General features: G+C 36.1%; 1 protein-coding gene across 1 annotated transcript in view; it reads right to left on the minus strand.

The window, feature by feature from the left end:
* NBEA (neurobeachin) overlaps positions 1–24,771 on the minus strand; it is a 513,899-nt gene that overhangs the window by 265,995 nt on the left and 223,133 nt on the right. The window contains 2 exon segments of the mRNA XM_035900172.1: positions 19,494–19,621; positions 23,953–24,079. Coding sequence (XP_035756065.1) covers positions 19,494–19,621; positions 23,953–24,079 — 255 coding nt within the window.

Here is a 24,771-nt window from a genome sequence, read left to right on the forward strand (position 1 = left end):
ATACTTATCACCTGCAGGCTACCTCCACTGTTTGAAAGCTGACAAAGAAAATCCAAACAGAAGACGGAACTAAACAGTTAAGCCAATGCAGGTAGCACAGACATCAAATATTTTATCACAGAATATTCTTTGGTTTATTATGAATCTACCTCACGCTCTTAGAAACATATTCCCATGCTACAGTCTTCTAAATTTGTGCATGTCTTTATCTTCTGATTTTACATCAAAAGAACACCTCTCCATCATACACAGTTATGGAAAAATAAACCGATTAAATTATATAACAAATGTTTATGCATCAGCATTAATTTCTTTATATCTTCACTAGGTTTCAAAAAAGAATAGAAAGCTCAATGCAAAATATACACTTTAAAGAGAAACACATAATGAATATTTCCTGGAATAATTCATTAAATTAGAAGTTTTCAACTTTCAAAGACAGTTGGTGATACTTATGGCACCTGTGTAGCTTCAAACAATATGAAAGAAAGTTTGGAGCGTGGATCAAAATAAACGTGCCTAGAATGGCACGAGGCTAGGATAAGAACTCACAGTTTTATCCAGATAACAATGACAAGTCTTGACACAAATGACACAAAGGCTGTATGTATAACAAAACAGGACTCTGTTTGAAGGAAGTGGTAATTACCTTACTGCAAAATTTTCTGTTTACAATAAGAAGAATTTTAATCTACTATACTTTTTAAAAGCCTGATGATTCTATGGGCTCGAGTAAAATGATCATTTGACCTAAAAGTGATGTCTTTTTCCTATTTGTATGGACATCACTTGATAACTTTTGTATATCACATCTAATCAACTATAAGCTTGGATATAGCATTCTAGCACGGGGAAAGGAGAATTGAACTGATTTCAGTGAAATTAAGAAGAAGAAAGAGGAAGATACAGAACTGACATCTGGTTAGCACATCAGTACACCCATGAGTTGTAACCAGCTCTGTAATTGCCTGCTGATGAAACAGCCATTGATAATGGCCATTAACACCTCTCATAACCAGTAGTATTCAAAACTTGATATTCTAACAGCCTGGTTTTCATGTCAAAAAGAAACAACTATCTTAGAGACTGTAGCACTTTTCACCTGTGAAAATACAGAGTGAGATAGGAAAGCCTCACAAAAGAAGCTGATGGTGTCAAAGATGGAAGCAAGGAATACTCTTTGCAGAGAGCTTAGTCTGCAGCAGAAGTTAAGTGCACAGTACTAGTTATAAATGGGCAAAACCAGGAGTAGCCATAAGCGAAAATGGGGAATCCCATGCATCTTGATGGGTAGGAAGAAGGAAATAAAAACGGAAATACTTTGTATTCACCTTGAAGTATTCATACCGCACATTCCTTGAAGTAAAACAGAATACAGAAATGCGAAACATTCATAGCAGGGCCACAATTTCACATTATAAGTTCTTACTTATCAGCCTCCTACTCCCACTTCAGGGACTCCTTCCACTCAAATCATATCAGGGAAAGTGTGTGCCCTCCATTATATGCTCCATTTCCTCCTTCCTAGCTGCCAGGGCCTCTATTTGTGTCCCTCCTGCTTCTTCCCATTTTTGCTTATTCCTGATTAAGCAGGAAAGATTTGAAATAAATAAAGATTTTTTTTTCCTATTATGCAAAACACAATTAATCTTCAGAGTTTGCTGTCAGAGCTGTTGTGGAGTCAATAGTAGAGAATGATAAAAACAGATCAGACCTAATGGAGGACAGATCCATTTCTGCCTGTTAGGAAAAACTGTCAAAATGCAATCTCTGGTTTATGAAGATCCCACATAATCAAAAGCTGTAGGAGAAGTTAAGGAAGAAAAATCATCTCTGTACATTTTAATAATCTTTTGGTTTTTAGATTTGTGTGATCCTCTGTTCCAGGAAGCCCAGCTTGTGTGAATTGCCTCACCGCTTTTGGTTTGGTACAGACACTAAAATAATTTCCTTCAGCAGACCATATATTTTCCAACAGACAACAAAAAAAAAAAGGAGGAAGAAAATGTTTTGCTCCCATTTTAGAGACAGAAGAGAAGGCATAAACTGGTTGAGGTATCTTCACAAAATCAAAAATAGCATTTGTAGCATGAATTGGAATAAAGATCAATTTCCTAAGCCCCAAATGCACTAACAACTGCATCTTCAGCTTTATAGTTTTGCAGGATTTGACAGAGATTTTTAGAATGTGCAAAATTTTATTAGTTTTAGCATAACGAGAAACAAAAATTTTAACAAACTTTGAAAAATAATGGCTTCTCTGATTCAGGAGAGCACACAAGTATATTTTCAGTTCTCTTTCCCCCCACTTAACTCCAGTGAGAAAAAGTATTTGCAGTTCAAACTGAAACTGTTGCCTGCATTCTTCAGCTGCAGATAAGTTCTTCCTATACCATCTGTATCAAATGCCATTAAGGAAGCTAATGTAATTACTAAAATACAAGTGGATATTTCCTGCATACAGCAAGGTTAAAAAGGTCATTGATTAACTGAATGGAGTACGTGCTTTTTATATTTGCTGTTCTTAGTACTTTTCTTCATGGTCTATTCTCAGTCCATTAAATATAGCCATCAAAATTCAGCAATTTGATGGCAACAATGACCACATATATGGATGCAAAAACTGGGAGCATCAAGTGCGTGACCTTAGCTAATCTGGAATAAATGATGTATGCCTGGCAATTATCTTGAAATGCTCTGGTTTACTTGACTTCTTTTTCAATGTTCTTCTGTTGGCCCAAAGATATGCTAATTATTTCTTTTCACTATGACTTATTAATGGCTAAAAAAAGATTAATTTCAACTATACTATTTTAGTCATGCCTGTGGCATTAATGAAGTCACGGGTTCAAAGCCTCGAAGTCACCATGCTGAACTAGTCAGTGTGAATTTCTATTTTGAAGAAATCGAATGCAGGCTGATAAAATCAATTTTTAAAAAATCCTTATGAAATAAGATCACTGTTTTGAACTTCTTTTTATTATTATTAATACAATGTGTGTATGAGTCTAACTGAATACCACCACAATTTCATCTGGTCTTTATCAAGGTTTGCCTGCATTTTCTTTCAATGATTTTACTTTGTGTCAACTTAAAACCTTATTGGGGCTGGAATCAATTGTAATATTAGCAAAAACAAAAGTTAAATGCTTTCTGATATGTTGAACTTAGAAAAAAAGACGCAATTAACTATACTTTAGAGCCTGCAGAAATCTTTCACTCAATAATAGCTTCTACTTCTCTGAAAGTCTCAGGTATGACTAAATAAAAAGCTTGAGAAAGTTTAATCCATTTAACCCAGTTCACAGAGAAAACTTGGCCTTTATTACTGCTGTACAGCATGTCATCAAAACTACAGATGCTTTGTATAGAAAAAAATGCTTATGACAAAATAAAGACATATGCATTATTTTATTGACCTATGAAAAGTGCATAAAAAGTGCTTAGAAATAACCATAAGGTCCTGAAACTAGAAAAAAAAAAAATCAGAAAATACTAGAATTCTCCTTTCTAGCTTGTATTTTTGTAAGGTCAGCTATTTTCTATTTCCTACTGATATAGTCTTCCATGTACTTTAAACAAAACCGCATTGTTTCAAATTGTTCTCTATAACTACTGGTAACTCATACAGTGATATCTCTTCTCATAATCCTCACTGACTTCTGTGCCAAGAGACAGAGCAGGAATTTTCCACTGGTAATTACCACTCACAAATTGTGTCTCCACTTTTGATAGACCATTCCGTCGTACTCTGTTCAACATTTGTTAGGAATGGCACAAAAAAGTTTCAAGGACAGTTCATGCTAGTGACAGAAACTAAAGCATGTTTTGGCTCTGATAGCACTAGGAAAAGAGTGATGGTGATATTTTGGTTGGAAATGCAAGTTTTCCTTCAAGTTTATTTGTTCTTGCAAAATGTCTTCTGCCAGCAAAATCTTATGGCAAATGTTTTCTGGAAATGTTTTGCTAAATCCCAGTTAGAATCAAAGAAATAAACTTAGGATTTCTTTTTTGACCATTAGTTAAAATTGCTTGGATAGTTTAAATCTGCATTGTTCTCCCTGTTGTCATTCAGAGAAACCTAGATTGAAATTGATGTTTTTAATCAATTATCGAGTTGCTGGTGAGATCACTACAGAACTGAAAAGAGATAGTATGGAGGGAAGATTAAAGATAGGTGAAAAGTTTGAAAGTAAATGCTAAGTATGTGAAACTATTAACTGAAATGACAGATGTTCTTATTCCAAGCAAAGTAATTATTAGAAAAAAGAGCGGCAAGATGTGTATTAAACAGAATGTAATGTTTTGCAAGACTACACTCAAAATTGGTTTTAGAACCATACATATGTCACATATTTTGTAGACATTTAAATTACACTAATGGTCTTAATTTATGAAAAGCAAAGGCTGGCAAATATTCAGGAATTGCAGAAAGTCTGCAGATGGAAATCACAGCCATGTTGCAAAATAATTACAACTCCACTTTTGCTAGATGAAAGGATACGCTATTCCAAAGAACGTATACTCACTAAAATAACAAAGTCAGGGTTATGGATTTAACAATTCCCTTCAGCAGCCTTGACTGGCAGAACACAACATTACCAGCAACCCTAGGGACCATGAAGGATGGCTGTATTAGTACTCCAGACCATCCTTTGTATGGGTAGATCTCCTTTACGGAGCAAAAGAGTGACACAGAAAAACATGATGAATGTGAATTTGATTCAGTGCTTTTGTAGTTGATCAAGACAGTTACACTTCTTATAAGATTTTTTTGTCACAGTGAAGGAAACTGCACAACACATGTAATATTCTTTATATCTGGTATGCAAAAATCTAGGAAAAGGTATCATCCAGGATATCAAATTAAATACCTCCAAAATATTATCAGAAATCTGTAGAACTCATGTCTTAAGATAAAAATACAGAAATAAACCCTGACAGGTCAATATAAAAAATAGATTTTAATCTGCTCAAACCCAACTCAAATGGTTCAGCCCTGTTAGTCAAATCTGTAAAATAAAACAGATCTCAATACCAGGATAACATTTAAAAGAATAAGAATGATATGTAACAGTTTCTTGAATTATTTTATTAAAGTAAGAAAACCTATAGTTCTTCACCACTGCAGTTACTAAAAAGGAATCTAAATGAGGACTATAAAATATCCAGATGGAATCACAGAATGGCAAAAACCCTTGAGAGCATACCCACAGAGAGGGGATTTATTACAATGTTTACATGCTTTACTTTTTAAAATTACAGACTTTTGTACTGTGATCCCATGAGCTGTAATGATATTGGCAAAACTGATGCTGGTGCAGCACTACTCTGAAGAGTCTAGCCTTGTACCAACATATGGAATTTTTGTCAATTTTCCATTACTGTTAATGGGATGCACATATTCTAATTCATCAAATGAGAAGGAGATCACTTAATCTATAAAATAAAATCCACTACCACTGTTCAGTTTAATATCTCACTGAAAATTTTCAAAACTGATCCAGTTTTTCATTTAGCGCTTGTGGTAATTTTTCCTTGGCCAACAGTCCACTGGGATTTACTCAATAAATGCATTTGTGCTTCTCTTTCCTTCAACCCTCCTTTGGGTTCATGAAAGGCAGGTCCTGCTAGACTAACCTGAAATCCTTCTATGACAAGGTGACCCACCTAATGGATGAGGGAAAGACCATGGATGTTATCTACCCAGACTTTGGTAAAGCCTTTGACACAGTTTCCCACAGCATTCTCCTAGAGAAGCTGGCGGCTCCTGGCTTAGACAGGTGTGCTCTTCACTGGGTAAAAAACTGGCTGGCTGGCCAAGGCCAGTGAGTGGTGGTGACAGGGTTTAAATCCAGTTGGTCACAAGTGCTGTTCCCCAGGGCTCAGTTCTGGGGCCAGTCTTGTTTAATATCTTTATCAATGATCTGGATGAGGGGATCAAGTGTGCCCTCAGCAAGTTTGCAGATGACACTGAACTGGGTGGGAGTGTCAATCTCCTCGAGGGGAGGGAGGCTCTGCAGAGGGATCTGGACAGGCTGGATCGATGGGCTGAGGTCAACTGTATGAGGTTTAACAACGCCAAGTGCCAGGTCCTGCACTTGGGTCACAATAACCCTATGCAATGCTACAGGCTTGAGGAAGAGTGGCTGGAAAGTGGCTCAGCAGAAAAGGACCTGGGTGTGCGTGTCAACAGCTGGCTAAACATAAGCCAACAGTGTGGACAGGTGGCCAAGAAGGCCAAAAGTGTCCTGGCTTTATCAGGAATAGTGTGGCCAGCAGGAGTAGGGAAGTGATTGTGCCCCTGTACTCAGCACTGGTGAGGCCGCACGTCAAATATTGTGTTCAGTTTTGGGCCCCTCACTACAGAAAAGACATTGAGGTGCTGGAGCGTGTCCAGAAAAGGGCAGTGAAGCTGGTGAGGGGTCTGGAGCACAGGTCTTATAAGGAGTGGCTGCGGGAACTGAGTTGCTTAGTCTGAAAAAGAGGAGGCTGAGGGGAGACCTTCTTTCTCTCTACAGCTGCCTGAAACGAGGTTGTAGCCAGGTTGGTGTTGGTCTCTTCTCCCAAGCAACAAGGGATTGGACAAGAGGAAATGGCATCAAGTTGCACCAGAGCAGGTTTCGATTTTTTTGATTTTGATATTAGGAAAAAGTTCTTTACTGAATGAGTGTTCAAGCATTGGAACAGGCTGCCCAGAGAGGTGGTGGAGTCACCATCCCTGGAGGTGTTCAAAAATGTATAGATGTGACACTTTGGGGAAATGGCTTAGGCATGGTGGTGTTGGGTTGACAGTTGGACTTGATGATCTTGGAGGTCTTTTCCAACCTTTATGATTCTATGATTTTCTTAAAACGGTATCTCGAATGAGTGTTCAAGCATCGGAACAGGCTGCCCAGAGAGGTGGTGGAGTCACCATCCCTGGAGGTGTTCAAAAATGTATAGACGTGGCACTTTGGGGAAATGGCTTAGGCATGGTGGTGTTGGGTTGACAGTTGGACTTGATGATCTTGGAGGTCTTTTCCAACCTTTATGATTCTATGATTTTCTTAAAACGGTATCTCTTTGGATGGATTTCTTTTCAAATATCTGTTGTGATGTAGTGAACTAATATGCTTATCTAACTGCTGTATTGGGACAGTTCTAAAATTTATATCAATCTATCATGTATCAATTGAGAAATTGTTCTAATTAGCATTAATAACACAAAATTATTCTTTTTATATAAAAGAATACAACACGTTAATTGTAAGAAAAAAAATCCCTGTTAAATTTAAGTGAATCAGGTTTTTTTTTGAACAATATGATAATTATAATATACTTAATTATAATATATTTAATTTGGAAACAAAATGTGTTTCCTTCACTTCTAAAGTCCCCTTCTAGACGATGGGTCAAAACAGCTAAACCAGGGATCACACTGCACTGCAGCTGATCAAATTAAAACACCTCTAATCTTGAAAATATCTATAAAAGTGAACTATTGGTTTTCTGTTGAAGTCTACTTCAGTTTCAGTTAGACTTGAGCAACATAGAAACATTTTATTTCCGTGGAAGCCTGGAAGTATTAAAAAATAAACTACACTTAGATGGAGGTTCTTGAAAATCAAACCCTCTTATATATCTAGAAAGAATCTCAATGAAAAGCATTCCAATTTTTTTCCAAACACCCAACAGTCCACTGTGAAAATTAAAATATGACCCTGAAAATCTTCTTATTTCCCCCTTTATCCTATGATATTACTCAAACAAGTGGCTCAAAGCTGTGGTTACATTTCTGCCACAGTTGCTGCCCTAGATATTTTATTTCAGTGGATGGGGAAAAAAAAAAAAAAAAAAAAAAGGAAAAAGTTAGAAGATTTTTCAAGTTTTTTCATGTGATATTTTCTGAAGACACCATTCCTTTCCTGATCAAGTTGCTATTTTTGTGATTAAATTTGTAGAAAAATTACTAAATGAAAACAACTAATACCAAAGAAGTTGCCACATATTTGATACATCTGGGGAAACCCCAAATATTCTGAGATTTTATATTCTACTGATCCCTCCCTCACTACATCTGTGATACTTTCTCTTCATCTCAAGAACCTTTTCCAGTTCTTTCTAAAGCTGTCAAAAGTGACATCCTGGATAAGATGGATCATAAGTATGATCCCAAATGACAATCTCTAGAATATCATGCTTTCCCTGAAAATGCAATAAGTAAAATAATTCAAATGTTATATATATTCAAATAACTCAATGTTATTTTTCCTTAGGTATGAGATTTTATTTTTCTCCTGCAATTTATCAACTTTTCCTTAGTTTCAGTCTGCAACTTATTCCTATTCAATGCCCTATTTTCTGTGCTTCTTTATTCCTTCTTTTTTCTCTCCCCTTTTTTTAAACATAGGAATTGCCTTTTGTTTCCTTGTTTCTACTACTACCTTCTAGTTCTTTGTTACATTCTTTCCTATTATTAGGGGGAATATTATCATCATGAGACATTATCATCATGACACAATTGAAATGTGTCTATGGTGAATGACAAAAAAGGGAAGGAGAGAAAAGGATAGGCTGCACAGCAGTAAAACCACTTACTCTTTAATGGTCCTCCTTACTTTCTTATATTTCTTCTATTTGGCAACCTTGGGGCCATACTGAAAGATCAGTGAGTGAACCAGTGCAGCTACAAATAGGAAGTATAACAAAACCTCATGGAACTCATGCAGCTTCTTAAATTTCTAAGGCCAAGACAACCATTATTTTAACTATGTGTGATCTCCTGAGTAGCATAACCCACGGGCTAGTTTTTGTATCTAGCCGAGCAAACCGTTGGTGAACTAATATTTTGTTTAGATGGTAATTGTTTTCTGAGAATTTGATAACAAGGAAAAAAAAATAAATCTCCATGTCCATGTTGAACTTCGCTGACCTTAGTTGGCAGCCTTCAGATCTTGCTCCTATCCTGAAGCCCTACTGACAAACGGTAACCAGTGTCTCTCAAAACACAGAACTGTACCACAGTCATATATCTCTTGAAATAACTTGTATTTCTTGTGTTTCAGTTTTCTTTATTTACTTGACAGTAACAGTGTTATGGGCTCTCCCTAGACCTGCTTTGACATCATTTTGCCATCTTAATTTGACGTATCACAACTGTCTCTGTTGTCTGACAAGTTCTTTCAACATGAGGGTTTCCCATTGGAAGAAAATCTCCACAGACAACACCACTATTACCATAAAAAGACTGGATCATAAAATTCCACATACCAACAGACAAAAGCAAGACATAATATAAGACAATATATGTTTAGGAGATTTGGGTTTTTTGGAGGAGGTAAATTTTAACATAAAGTTAGACTGAACACAGTAAAGATATATTCTCTTAGTCCCTGCAAAAATAATCCCAGGTCTGTAGGGAGTCTGTTAACATCTAGATAAATCCAGCTTGATAGTTCATTAATGTTTATGCTATCGTTAACATTTTTTTTCTGTCAAAACCAAAGGGCTCTAAAAATGGGTATATTTTTAAGATCCAAGTGTAGTAGTTTCTCAAGTTAATCGATTCAAGAGTTTTTGTGGAATATTCTTTGTTTATGCCTTGAAGGGATGGAAACAAGCAAATCCATATCCAATAGGATGAACTGTAGAAGTGCCTTTAAATCTTCAGGACAAGTAAGGGAGTTTTGTTAAACTTGGTCACCGATGAAAAGGTTTCAGTCTGGGTCATAAGAGCAGGTGATAAGTAGACACAGAGTTAAGGAACATAGAAGGAGAAACTGTGACCAGCCCTAATGAGATTAGTTTTGTAAAGAACCTGGACATAGAGCTCAGGCTACATGGAAAAGGATTATTAGACTATGCCTCATGAGAAATACATCTTTCAGGACAAAATCTGATACAGAGATGTTATTTGCACCCTATAGTTTATCAGAGTTAGGTAGTTCTCTGGAAAATACTGCTGGGATAATAAAGTAGATTGATACGATTTTTAAGCCTTTAGAGGACAAAGGGTGGGGCAAATACCAGCCTAACTGTTTCAAGTCCAAAATCAGGCAGAGTCCCCTGCTGAGTTCTGAATGATGAATTAAGTGGAATAAGAACCAGAGAACCTCTGCCTGTGGGGAGCTTCAGTCACAGCATGAACATCCTGTAGACACTGAATACCTCTTTGGCATACCACCTCGTTTTTCTTTGGACCTGGACAGTAGAGGAGAAAATAATAAGGGGGAAAAAGGTGGCTGTTCTAAGAAAAAAATTGTACAACTTAATCCGTGTTACCATACAGCACTGCTGCATACCTGATATGATGAGTCCACCTACAGGCTATGTTACAGTAGTGCCTGCACGTGTTAACTTTCTCAAGAATCTTTTAAAAAATATTTCCTTGAAATAACGTTAAATAGATCTCTTGATATTCTTTTTGTAGCAGGAGGCAAACTTATTTAAAAAAAAAAGGGGAAAAAAGAAAATTATTTTCCATAAAAGCCAAAAGTTATAACAAGAACTAAGACAGAGGGACATCTGACCTGGATGGTATTAGGACAAAGAAGGCGTATGAATCCATCAGGGAGGGTATTCTTCTAGAGTTTTAAGGCAACAAGACAAGTCCTTTCTAGGCCTTATAGCTTGCAACTGGAACAGGCTAGTAGCTGGAAAAAGAAACTTGTGAGAAAGTGCCCAATACTGCTGTGGAATCCAAGGACCACAACCAACTTATTTCTCACTCCTTCAGGGCTCCAATATTTTGTGCATTTCTTTATGTGCTTTAAAAGAACAGCAATTGGTATTGTTTGGGTTTTAATAATATAATTTTTATAGTAGCACTTTCAACAGTAATTTAGTAACATCAAACATCTAGTGCCCTCTGTATTTTCAAGGATAACTTTCAGAGCTTCTTTTCAGCAAACCTGACTACTTTACACTGTTACCAGCTTTTGTTTTCCTGAGGGCATATATTTACTCTTTTCTACTGCTGCACTCTCTTAACACCTTCTGTTGACTATATGTAGTCGATTCCAAATTTTACAATTAGTCTCATGTTTTCAGTCATTTTTTCCTCCATTGGTAAAGCAACAGAACCACCCCAATTTCTGCCTAATGGGAACTCCATACATTTTGGATTGTAAAGACATCTTGATTATTAATTAATGTAACAATGATAATATAATCAAGGACACATAATCTGAGTGCCAACAACAATTTCTACCCCTAAGTTACTCTGGGACCACACAAGCCAAAGACAAAGGAGAGGGCATGAGCAGTTAACCTCTGTTACATAGTCTAATACATCTTAGTAAGTGTCCAATTCATTAGACAGGGATAGAGTGGCTCATATGTGTAATTAATTATTGGCAGGTTTACTTTCAAAAAGGTGCCAGATGCTATGCATTTCCTAGTTGCTATCTGGATCTCTGATCTATACGTTTCCTGCCATGTTAAACATTTGTTCAGAACATACTTCTGTACACAAGAACTTCAGTAATTTGAGAGTTAAATCTTCAAAATCAAATGAATGTGTATCCTCTTCACTTTCTGGTGTTTGTAATTGTATCCCTTTAAAGACATAATAAAGGAATATTACATGAAAGAAAAATGCTCTGTAACTGGTGTGGGGGTTATTACAGTTTGAAGCTTTCACTGTGGATAAATAACAGACACTTCTGCTGGGGCACCTGCTCTTCAGCTCCTCCTCTGAATGCCAGTATTGGGAGCTGTCTCGTCACTAGTAGCATATTCTGAAAACCAGTGTGGAAGTTGCAAAGCTTTGAACCTTGGCTCCGCTGGAGTATGTGTAAATAAATACATGGATTTGAATATCCATTTAAGCTTTCATCATTTCTTTGTTCCTACCACACAGACTTCTGGAAAACTGACGTTGTTTTCTGTCTCCACGTGTATCTGACTCATCAATGTTTCTTAGTGAGAAACACTTTCAGTCCTAAAGTGTTTGCAGGAACATGAGCATACTGTGGAGCCTTTCAGTAAGAGCTCATCAGATAAAGAATTTCTCACAACAAATTTCTTACAAGCCTATAAATAGCAGTTTGAAATTCATGAACTTTTTTTTTCCTGTTTAGGAAAGGATTACAACATGTGTGGGCAGGATTTCAATCATCAGCAGCATTTTGAAGTATATCCATGGGAGGATTTCAAGGGTTTTCATGTCTACTCAGTGTTTTCTCCATAGTAAAACCCAAATCTTGCAAATTACTTGCAGAAATTCATAAAGCAAAAAAGGAAAATACATAAAAAACATCCTCGCAGTGCAAATCAACATTCAAAGCTTGTAACAGTATGAAGTTATTCAATGTACTCTTAGTGATGAGGAATGTTTTTAAACTTTCTGAAGAAAAGCATTATCTGTAACTCATTATTGTTCCAACCTCGTTATCCAAACAGGGCTTGTTTTTGGACAGTAGTGCGATTTCACTGGGCTTTTTTTGCAAGTGTTTACAGTGAAAGGTAAAAAGAAATCTATGAACAGGAATCCTACTACCACAAATTAAGGAAATCTGTCTTCCAGAGGATTGGGTCAGGCAATTCACTGGCTTTAACTGCATGGTGCTAAGCTTGCAGCATCACCTCTTTCCAGACATAGAAGAATGTAGACTGACATGAGACACCTAGGGCAGGTGGAAACAAAGGAGTGGGAGGTGGCATGGTGGAGAAGAAATATATTATGAACTCCTTAGCTTTAAAAATGAGTTCAGAGTTCCTGACCCAGTACAAACTGAAGAATCCCTAAGATTCCCAACCCTGACTGACCAGAGTGATCATGTCCATTTGAGACACACACTGCAAATGGCATTAGCTTGACCATTGCATAACATCCTCCCTGCAGAAACATTTTTAACATTCACCTTAATTTCTAACAGGGACCCTCTGATGTATAATAGGGTTGAGTTCCTAACTGCACTCTCTCTCAGTCCTGTTCTATCAATTGTTTCCCTGTTCCTTACACTGCAATATCCATAGTGTTGTACCAACACAGCATATTACACATTTGCAAATGAACCAGATGACATTTTTTTTAGTTACTTTTCAGTTTTCCATTTATTCGCTACATGATGATGATATACCCCAAATGATAGTGCAGAGTAAATATTCAAGTTGATTAAGAAATACACATGTAACTACTGCCACAGCCAAGACATCTTTTCTTTAAACAGATGCTTATACTCATGAATATTGTGTAAAAATAGCATCTTTTAAGCATCCTTTGTTAAACTGACTGAAACTGGCCAACACATTGAAAAGCTATCAAGGGAGTAAAAGGCTGATCCTCCTCACCCAGTGTGATCACACATGTCTCATATCGGCAAGAATTCAAATAAAGTATATGTATGGCTACGCATGCATATATTTTCAAGGGCTCCCTGAAATCTGAGGACTGAACTATAGCTGACGTGAGCCTGATATGAGGCTTGTCTGAATAGACAAACTTCATCATACAGAGAAAGGAGAAAATGTCTCATACTAAAATGAGCTTCAAGGTAACGATTAAAGAAGTTCTTAAATAAAAGATAAAATAAGTGTGTATATATATATATATATAAATATATAAACACACATAAAAATCAGAAGAAAGGCTTATTTCATATAGTGACTTGAATACTGACCATCTTTGATGCCTCAAGGGAAGATGATATATTCCTGACTGCATCTGCAGCTGAGATGCAGTCAACTGCAGAAGAAAGAAAAGCCACTTTTTTTAGTGATCCCTGCAGGTGGCTAGCTGACACTGAAGTACATCTGTCTATGACCATGTGAACAAATGCAGCAATGGCAATGTTAGAGCAAATTAAGGTTATGGCAAACTAGTCTTGCAGGGTATGGCACAGAGGAAATGGGGATTCAGAGGCTCCAAAGCCACAGGGAAGCTCCAAAACCAGTCAGCAAATACATGACATTTTTCCTCCTGAGAAGTTGGACTGAAGACTATGTTTAGAAAGAATGTTTAAAACAGTCATAAAGAGTACAAGTAACATCAATCTCAATACTTGATGGTGAGCCCTAGTAAAGTTTTCCAATGTTATTTACCCTCATTAGGCATTCTGTTGATAGAAAGGCTAAGACATCCTGTAGCACATAACTTCTTTTTATCTCTTCTCTTCGGTACATCAAACAAATCAAGCTCCTTATACTGTACTTCATGCAGTTTATCTCCCATCCATCAATCACCCTTGCGCCCTGCTCTTTTGTTCCCTCTTCAGTGTGTGCGTATCATTCTTGAAGTGCTGACTATAGAACCAGATGGTAGGAGTTTTACTGAAGTTGCGCACAGAAATGAAATCACCTCCTCATCTATTCTTCCCAGGAATCCAACTATTGGACAAGTCTTTGTTGCCTCAGCACTGAGCTAAGAGAGCCCAGAGCATGCTAATTATTAAAATAATCCCTACATTCTTTGGTTTCATCCCTCATCTCCCACCCTCTAGGTACAGTCTATATTCTTTACTCCTAGCGATTGGACTCAGCATTTGGCTGTGTAGAAATTTGGCTTTTTCTTGAGCTATTCCATAAAATGATTCAACTTATCTCTCCAGTGGAATGCCTTTGCTTCTCATTTTGTATACCTTTGCCTAAGCAGTTAGTTTTGCCAGGAACAATTCTCTGCCATAATCAAGACTGTTAATAAAAATATCAAAGTAGGATCAACAAGTGACTCATAGAAATTTCAGCACTATGAAAAGCTTCAGTTTTTACTTATGTGCCATTAATTATAGTTAATGCAAATTTAAAAATCATCACACTACTTTTTTTATCCCCTTTCTCTCTTACTTGCTAATATTTATTCATTTATTTATTTTGCTCAGAATGCTGACTACATGCTGTGCTACAGATTGGTAAGCAATTACCAAGAGTCTGATTAGTTGACAGAAAATATGCCTGGACACGCAAACAAAAATATTTTGGATGTGGCAGAGTGAAATAAAAAATGAGAGAACAATACGAACAGGAAAATGAAGTTCTGCAAGAGCATGCGATCTGTCTGCTTTATAGCATCTGTGCTCCTGAGCCCCCAAAAATACAAAAGTTCTGAAAAGAGAAAGCCAAGAGCCATGTTAAGCACTTTTTTTCCCAGAAAGTCTAAGGGATTTCCAGACTTCTACAGTATCTCAGCAAAATGGTTACCTTGTTCTTCATAATACAAAACTAGGTATTGTTTGAGGAAAACAGAAACAAATTGTGCCAGCATTGGTAAATGCCACAGTGATGCCACACTTGTGGTCTTTGGGAGTTCTTAAAGCAGTGTCATTTAGCACCAAATTCTATCTGTGGTTTCCAAAGGAATGTTTTGGGCAATTTTTCAATTGTTTCAAGAAGCCTCTGGTCAAATACCATACAAAACTAGTCCATCATCACTTCTACTGAATGCTTTCATAGGGCCATGTGGTGAGTTAATGAGGAGAAACAGATTCTGCTCCTATCAGCACAAAAAGTTTTCTGTTTCATCTGATTTGAATTGTGCATGTTTCAGAAACGTATCAAATGTATGCCAAAGAATTCTTAAGAGCTCTTTTGGAAAAGGGTTACCTGGCTGACCTTCTACTCACGTAATGATATAGGAAAAGCATTGGTAATGTTTGTTTGGTACCTCACTAAAGAGAAGGGAAAGCATTGTATGTGACTAGGCTTCCATCTTGGACCTATTGTAACAGTTCAGGACACTCCAAGAATAGCTGTAGTGAAAATACCTTTATCCATCTGTGCCTGACAAAAAGAGGCTATAACTTTTCTTTCGGATATGGATCAGATTACACTTGCCTGTAACATTTTCACCTAAAAGCTAGAATGTTGTAATGCACTTTACATGGGGGGAATTTGCAGATCACATGGAAACGAGAGTGAAACCATACCTGTGCAAGTGTTAAATGGAACTCCACAATGAGCATTGCTAAGCTTAAGTATGTGACCTACACATATTGCATGTTTGTTTCCAATTAGATTCTATAAGGAAGATTTTAACCTTTGCAACTTCTGTTCTCTGAGGCATTGAAAGAACCTCAGTTGATGAACCACAGCAGTGTTGGGCTGGTTTTGGTATACTCTGTTTAGAACTCTTTCATTTGATTGCAAATCAACCCTTTTTAACCTATCACAGAGGATGCTTATTCTGGGAAGTTGAAATATTTGGAATATAGTAAGATGCCTTTGAAGAAAGAACTGGTTGTGGGAAAAGGGACAAAAATGAGTACTATTTCAGTAAGTAAAGAGACAAAGAGGTTTACCAATAAATATGTTCTGCAATGTCAGATGACTACTTGATAAATTTCCTCTGCTGCCAGTCACATTTGGAATTTACATGAACAAACGTGAAAAATTAACAATTTTGAGTATGAGTGGTCCCAGTTTTTGGTCCAGACTGACCAGATGATTGCAGCCAGTTCATGTCAACTCCACTTAAGAGTTAAGAACCCACTGCTTAGATGTTAACTATAGTTTCCTCAAAGAATAAATCAGCCAGTCTTCCATGGGACAGAATGATGATACAAGCTAAAGGAAAACGAGGTGGCACAGTATGACTGCAAGGTTTTTCACCAGAAGTTTGAGACATCTCAACTACTACAGAAAGGTGAAATCATAACTAAGTTGGATACACATTTCTAAATGTATAATTACAACACCTACCTCAAAGCATCTGATATTCTGGAAATTTTGCATAATTAACCTGTTTTAGAAGTATTACAATTACTTTTTTTCTGTTCCCTTTTCCTTTGTGCTCTCTCTTCAGTATGCAAAACCTCAGCTACAAAACTGGATATTCTTACCAAGTCTGAAACAAGTTAGCAATTCTTACACATATGCATGCACAAGAGCACTAGAGAGAGAGTCAGGAAAAAAGCACACGCCATCAAAGATGCCTGAAGGTACTCAGATTTTAGCAAAATCTGATAGGGGAAAGGCTTCATACCATATGGAGGTTTTGAAAGACAGCAAGAGGAGGGAAGACATTTTTGTGTTTCAAGCTTGAATAATCAGAAGAAAAGGTCATGCTTTATAGAATGCAACAGGTACTTTTGTGGTGATCAATTTGAAAAACAAACAGCACCTTCAAACTTGATTAAATAAAGGTTATTTGCTCCTTTTTAATTGTTATAACTAAAACCTTCACACATAAAGCAACAAATTAAACTATTTCACATAAAACTGTCAAGCTAATTACTGCTTGCCAGTAAAAAACAAGTTTAAATTATCAAAGGCCCACAGGAATTCTGTGTACTCACATATCTTGAATCATGCCACTAAACCCCTCTGTTTTGCAGAGTCATTACATGGAGAGCCCTTTCAAGCACTTTAGAATTCCCTTTTAAAGGGAACTTAACTAGGCAAGAATTCAGTTTAGTTGAGATCAAGGGTCTCATACAGGCAATGAAGACATAAAAGATGAGTACTACATGATGACTATAAAGCCAGCTGAGTTCTCTGTTAAAAAGAAAAAAAAATATTTTAGAGGGAGTAAACAGAAATTCAAGTCCTGAGGCATGCAGTGTAAAAAACTAAGCTGTTTTTAGATTTTTTTCATTACAGATTGCTATTTCAATATCTTGGGAAGAAAGGACTAGTTCTTAGAAATCAGGAACAAGACAGCAATTGAAGAGAAGGTTTGACATAACATTAAAGAAACGTGACGGGAAGGACAGTATTTATTTTGGAACTCGGTGTTTGGCTCATAAACAATGAATCCTGAGACTGAACTGGATGGCTGAGTCATAGTTGGGACAAAATTTGGAACAGCAGTCCAAGTGGGTATCAGAAGAATGCTACAGCCAACAAAACCATGTCTTTGTCTGGGTGGGCAATGAGACAAACTCATACTGTCATATAGTTGTGAAGTTCCTGTGGCCTCTAGCTTTTCAGTCTTTATCATATGCTGGGAACAGTTGGACCCTTGCTCACACCATGAATCTGATCAAAAGATGAAGTCAGAACAGCATCAGTGAAGAATTTTTTTAATTTATAAAAGACTTAGGTGAAACCAAGACAGTTTTATTTGTATTGTATAAAAACCATAGTGCAATTAATCGATTGTCAAATGGAAAAGAATAACATTGCTACAAATTTTGCAATCAACTTCACTGAAATAAAAGACTTAAGAATGGAATCCATCAAATGTCTTCCAGCCATCCCAATGTTCTCAGTGACCATCTCAGACCATTAGAATCATAGAATCGTTTAGGTTGGAAAGATCTTTAAGATCATCAGGTCCATTAACTTCAGATGTCATTAAGCAGGAACTGCAACTTACTCATAGCTATAAAATAAACAGTATAAAACTTCCTGAAGCTTCTGAGAATTACTAAGCTAATTCTGAGAATTACTAAGCTAATACCATTCCTTGGTATTATTAAACAATAATATTATTAAACAGTAATTAGACAAAAAAGGAAAATACTACTTAGAAGACTTCCGTTACAAGGAGCAAGTATTTCTAGCATTAAGAATAAAAGAGGGCCAGTGTTGTCATGAATAAGAACTGAGACCATAGAAAGACTGTACACTCATATTTAGATAAAACTCTTCTGTAATAGAAGGAGTTTTGGAATTTGAACACAAAGCTGTGTTTTTTTCTGCATAGATCTTCACACGTTATAAGCTTTGCCTTAATGAGACTTTTTCATAGAATCATAGAATCAGAGAGTTGTTTAAGTTCTTAGGAAAAGACCTTTAAGATCATTGAGTCCAACCATAAACCTTTAAACCAGCAATATTGTAAGTAAGAAAAATTCTGGAAGGATAAAGTTTACTTGACTGAGTATGTTTCTCTGGATATATGACGTGGGTTCAGTATGTGTTCATGTAAATTCCCCCATTGCTATTTTAACTGCATTAGCACTGATTCATTTATTTCTGCATGAGCTTGCCGCATTTGCACTTTCTGCATAATTTCTGCATTACTTACTGCCTCATTTCATTATTTTCCCCAAATTTTGTAACTATGAAGTAGTAAAGACAATGCATAAAACCCCATAAAAATCCTTGAAAGTGTTCAAGGATACTTTTCTTTAAAGAATCAACACTTTCTATTCCCCTGTAGGGACTCTATATCTACCCATGTGAATCAAACTGACCCACCTGAGCAAATATTGTCACTACCAAATCTAGATGCACGTATCAATAACGTTGGAACGGTCTTCAATTTACTTTCTTCCACGAGAATTGATTACACATTTTAATTACATTTTTCACTAGTTTCTCAAAGTCACACTGAAAGACTTATAATAATATAATTATTCTGAGGAGGTAAAAGAGAGATTTTTTGCATTCCAAGATGACAAGATGTATCTTTACAAAGCATCTCGCTTAAGGAAAAAAAGGGGTACAAAAGCTATCACTTTAAAATTCTTTAGATGAAGTTAAATGCAAGGAAATGAAATCAAAACACATTAACAACTGATTCATTTATTTCTCAAAAACAGTTATATAAAGCCCTGTGAAAATGAAACATTATTCATATCAAATTACTAATAGCTAAAACCAATATAATTTTATAACAGAAACAGTACCTTCAATCAACAGCTCTTGTCCATGACTGCCCAACAATGTTCGGGATAGGAAAGGCGCAAAGTCAACAAAAATTTCTCGCAGGAGAGGGGCCACCTTTTCTAAAGCTCTTTCAAGCTTTGCAGTGATACTGTGGAAAAACAGAGACCATGTTTGGAAGAACACTTAACAATAGAAGTTAAATTATGTCAAATCATACCTGTTTTTAAAAATTGCTGTAAGCTTCTTTAGAAAAGAGGATGACCATAATTCAATTAAACTTTACAGTGTTTAAATGGCTTTACGTAAATGCAAATGTCATGTCAGGGTCAGCAGTGTGGCAGCCTCATAAATTCTACAGCATATACAGAATACTCCAAAACAAGTCACATTTTTATTCTCATTTTCAAATATGATAAGAAGAATGTCAGATATTCAAGTGTAAGTCTATTTCACCTCCCTCAGCTTACATGCATCTCATAATTTTATATAAATTTGAAAGCTTGAAAAGAGAAGTTTTTATTCACCCAAGGCAATCACAAGAGACTTACTTTTTTGTTCAAGCTTTCAGATAACAACATCTGGCATTGCAATGCTAGACAAGGGAGTGCATGAGGAAGCGTTCTAGCACAGGTATCAAGAAAATCAATATTCTTTTATTCAACCTTGAGGGAACATAATCCCAGGTAAATCACTTTGCCTTTGCATTTATACTTCTCTGCCTGCTGAGACTGTACACTCTTTGAAGTATGGAGTGTTCCTTCATTTTTACTTGTAGAATGAGAAGTATTGTAACTTCTGTTTGCTTTTTAAATACCAGAAATAATAGTCCTTTGAGGATACAAACCTAGCTGAAATACAAATACAAGGATATGAATCAGCAGTGTGCTGATTGTACCCCTTAAGAGTCCTTCTTCCCTTTTAAAACCTGACAGAGCATACATAATGTTTGTGCCCTCTGAAGCACTTATGCTCTGATTAAAAACCCCCTGTGTTATCTCAGAGAAGCAAACTATTGCTTAAAAATAGACATATCCTGGTCTACCAAGAATTTTTTGCTATTCTTTTTCAGATTGCTGGTGGCTGAAGGGCCTTTCTTTATGCTTGAATTATGACAACAAAATATTATTGGCATTTAAAAGCGCAATTATAGGAAGAAGTTACATTTATTGACAGAATCTAAGAGAATGAACAGTGACATTTAAATTTTATACTGTATCTACTATCTATAAACACTAAATAGATGTGGACTTTTTAATTCAGATCACATGAAGATCCCAACATTTAAAAAGTAAGCTGACATTATACACACATTGGAAGTTTTCCTTCATTAGCTTAAAATTATTTTACTGAACTCCTATCGCTTATTTTCTTTCAGTGTGCTGCTTTACCATTTCAAATTCAGATATTGATTTTCTAACATTCTAAAGGAGGGATTCATATCATCAGCCTTTGGTTGAGATTATTTGTTGAAGTGAATTTCACTATGCTAAAGCCTCTATTGGCTATACTTGAAATGCATGCAACTGGCTTAGAGTTTTTAATTTGCAACATGAATCTAACTCCAAGCTTTTGCTGCTAGAGATAAAAAGCCTACTAGATTAATCAAGACTTCTCTAAACCATGTTTTAAAATATGCTTTCACTGTAAGTTGGTTTTAAAGGCCTAATTTTAGAGTTCATTTAACTCTGAAAACTTTACATACAATTGAAAAAATTTCAAGCTCAAAAGTTTTTAAATTAAGATCAATTTTTATTTAAGATTCAAGTAATATGGGAGGTGCTGGTGTGCTGTTAATCAATATCTTGGATGAGCTATTACTAAACACCTTGTTATCAGTTGGATAGCTGATGGATCTTGTATGTTATGGATCTGTTCATGGGCAATTGGGAATAGTATTCTGTGAAAATGTGAGAACAAAGTTTATCACTGTTTAAAAATGCATATCAAAGGACAGAAATTAATATTTAAATAGAGAAATAAATAAAAAAATATTCCTTTTTTCTTAATATAAATCCCTGGTGCATTTACATGTTGAAAATTGACTGGAGTTCTGGTCCTTCAGTTTCAAACAGAGCAAGCAAAATTAAGAAAAAAATCATACACAGAGATCACAAAAATGTTTCAGTGGAGGAGATGGCCCATCTACTGCCTCTCCTGTACACATACACACACAGAGAGGCAAAAGAGGAGAGAGACTGATCTGATTCTACAGTTGTTTCTAACATCTATTATACCTTATAACACATCCTGCAATCATTAGGGAACTCCTGTGGAGATTAATGTAACTAATTTTCATGACTGAACTAAGAGATTTTGCAGGTTTTTTGTAAAGAATGAATACTGTGTTTTTTCTCCCCGTTTCTGAACATTCAAGACAAATAAACTCTTAAGCTTCTAAATTCAAGGTTATTTATTTTGCAGATCAATGGCAACACACATCAGAAAATAAATGATATACATTATATATAAATATATATAGTTTCCATATATATAAAAGGTGATAAACTGGGAGAGGAAAGATTGAAAGAACACAGTAGCAATACCCGATTAGAAGAAATACTTTTAAACCTGTGAGCAAAAAGACCAAATAATCCTATGGGCAGTTTTTATTACCTGTTGCTTGAATTGGTCAAAAGAAAGTGCAAAGAGAGGTGGGGGCACACACTGTCCCCGTCCCAAGAATGCTACCTTCCCAACCTCATTCCAGGGCAAACCTCTACCTCCAAATCAAGATTATTAAATGTCTAAAAGTCCAAGATCACTCTCCTGCTCACTTTCCTCTGCTCAGCCTACAGCCATAAGTAGCTCTTTTCCTATGCAGCTGCTATAAGGGAAGGCTTAGATAAGTTAGCTTGCACTTCATGCTCTCTGACCCCACAAAACCCCTCTGATTTTTAATCTTACAAAAGCTGAAGCACAGTGAATTCAAAGTGAAAAACCCAGAAGTTATGTATTATCAGAATAAAGTTTTAATTGTTTCTTGCTAAGGGTGGAGACAGAGAAAAGGGACAAAAGCCCCAAAGACATTTCTTGGGCTGATTAGCTTTTAAGTTATCTACATGTCTGATACTGTTTTTGACATAAGTTTTTTCAGTTGCTAATTTCATTTACTATTCAGATTACAACTACTTCCGAGTTCAAATTCTGAGTTCAAAATTTGAATTCTAGATGTTGCAACTGAAGTTTTTCTCTGACTCCAGGGCAAAAACTTTCAAAATGCTTGTGAAAAAACCAAGAACATTGCATTGGTTAAAATAACTGAAAAAATGAACTGATTAATGATCCAGTTTAATTTTAACATATTCACTATCTGAACTTTAAAAAAGATTTCACCCCCAGTGCTGTCCTAACATATGAAAAAGACAAGAAGCAAAAGCACTAGTTCAATTATGCCACAATTTTATTAACTTGCCTTGTAATACTGTCAAGCAATAAATAACACCGTACAAATGGTCATTCCCTCCTTGATCATTTGCATCTTGTTGGAGTTGAGCCAACAGCCCTCACACTTTGAGTCTGGGCCTGCACCCATCGCTGTGATTCCATGTGTACCGCTCACCTGACAATTCACGTTGGACCAACAAAAAAAGGGCATTTTTTGCACTGTGTATTAAATCACTGAAGCACCAATACTTTTTTTACAGGTTACCTAGGGACCTTGATTTAAGTTTATTATTTCTTTTCTAGTTCATCAAGGAATGATGGTTTCTGTCTCCAATCTTCTTAAAACCATACCTTGAAGTGGCTGGCCAACTAAGGGACACTTGGCAACTCCTTAGTATGTGTGTATATATATATGTCTCTATCCCAGTGTCAGCTTTTTAGGGCAGACAGTGGCACACCATAAAAAGGTCAACAATTTGTCTTTGAAGTGTGCTGCAGAACAACTGAATACCTTTACAAAATAATTACCTATTATACAAAGATATTTAACGGGAATTTCAGAGGGCATTTTCCTGGCTGCCAGTCAGCATAAGAGGGGCATTAGCTATCCCACAGCATGTGTCTCTTGCAACGCCAACTCAGATCTGGGGCACCATTTAGTTAGCTGCATGAACACATGTCTGGTTTTGTCCTCTCCAGTTTAAACAGGGCTTCTGTTTGCTCAGAAGAGGTTGTCTCTCTCCTTCCACTTGCTAGTGCTCCACTCCACCAAGTTGTGCTTGCGTCCCAATTCTTACTCTCATTATTGAGCAATGTAAAAAGCCAGCTCACTGAAAAATTACTTTTAATGAAGTTCTAGTGTCTGGCATAATTCTTAGAAGTTAGACTTTTCAGTGAAGTGTTATTTTAGTATATACCTTTTTAGTACCAAAAAGTATATAAGTACACATTGTACTACATTAATAACTACAATAACACACATTAAATGAGCTGAAATATATTTTTATATGTTTTTCTTTTTATAGTATTTTGTATGTAGGAAGCTGTTGTGGGAGGAGGAATTATAATTAATATTGAAAGACAGGACTTGTGTACCTCATGTTTTCAGCTGAATCCTCTGGCATTGGAGCAACAGTTTGGACAGCTGGGAGATTTTTGCTGGTAGCACCATTCACAAAGCTGGATGACGAAGAGGAAGAAGAAGATCCTGAGTCTACTGCACCTGTCCCCCAAAAAATACAGGTCTTAATTCAGTCTGAAGAAACATAACTTTTAGAGATTTTTAATATAGTCCTTGTCTTACTCATCTACTTTTACATAAGGAAATAACATTATTTATTCTAAAACAATTCCATACAATTATCGTATAAATTAATACCTTATTTTGCTAGTATAACAATAATAAGCTTAAAAAGCTATTGAAAAATCAGGCAAAATAAATCCTTACCTCATTTTCATTATTCCCAAATTATATTCCAAAGATGAAAACATTTTTACATCATCCTGTAAAGCAAGATCTTTCTAAAATAAAGGTATATTTAACATGAGTTTGAGTGGAGAAGAGAAGTTTAGCTTTTTTTAAAAATATATATATGCACACACTTCTTGGCTGCCCAGTTGTGACTACAGGCAGAAAATAAAATGCAAATCAAGAAATGACAGAGAAGATAGAAAATGTATATTTCTTCAGGAAGGAATGGGGAAAACTAGTGTCTGAGGAGTATTAAGACTCTAATTTTACTTTTTCTGTTTCCTTCCTTGAGTGAAGGAGAATTTCAAGATCTTAAAAGTAGGGAGGGCAGTAGGGGTATCATTTCAATGGGTTGTGAACAGCTGCCCAGAGAAAAGATGCAGACAGAGCATACATTTGTACTTTATGTGATCTGGGTCAGAGCTAAGGGCTAAACTTAGACT

The sequence above is a fragment of the Egretta garzetta genome, unplaced genomic scaffold, assembly GCF_000687185.1.
Source record: "Egretta garzetta isolate BGI_Z169 unplaced genomic scaffold, ASM68718v1 scaffold40, whole genome shotgun sequence".
Classification (NCBI taxonomy): Eukaryota; Metazoa; Chordata; class Aves; order Pelecaniformes; family Ardeidae; genus Egretta; species Egretta garzetta.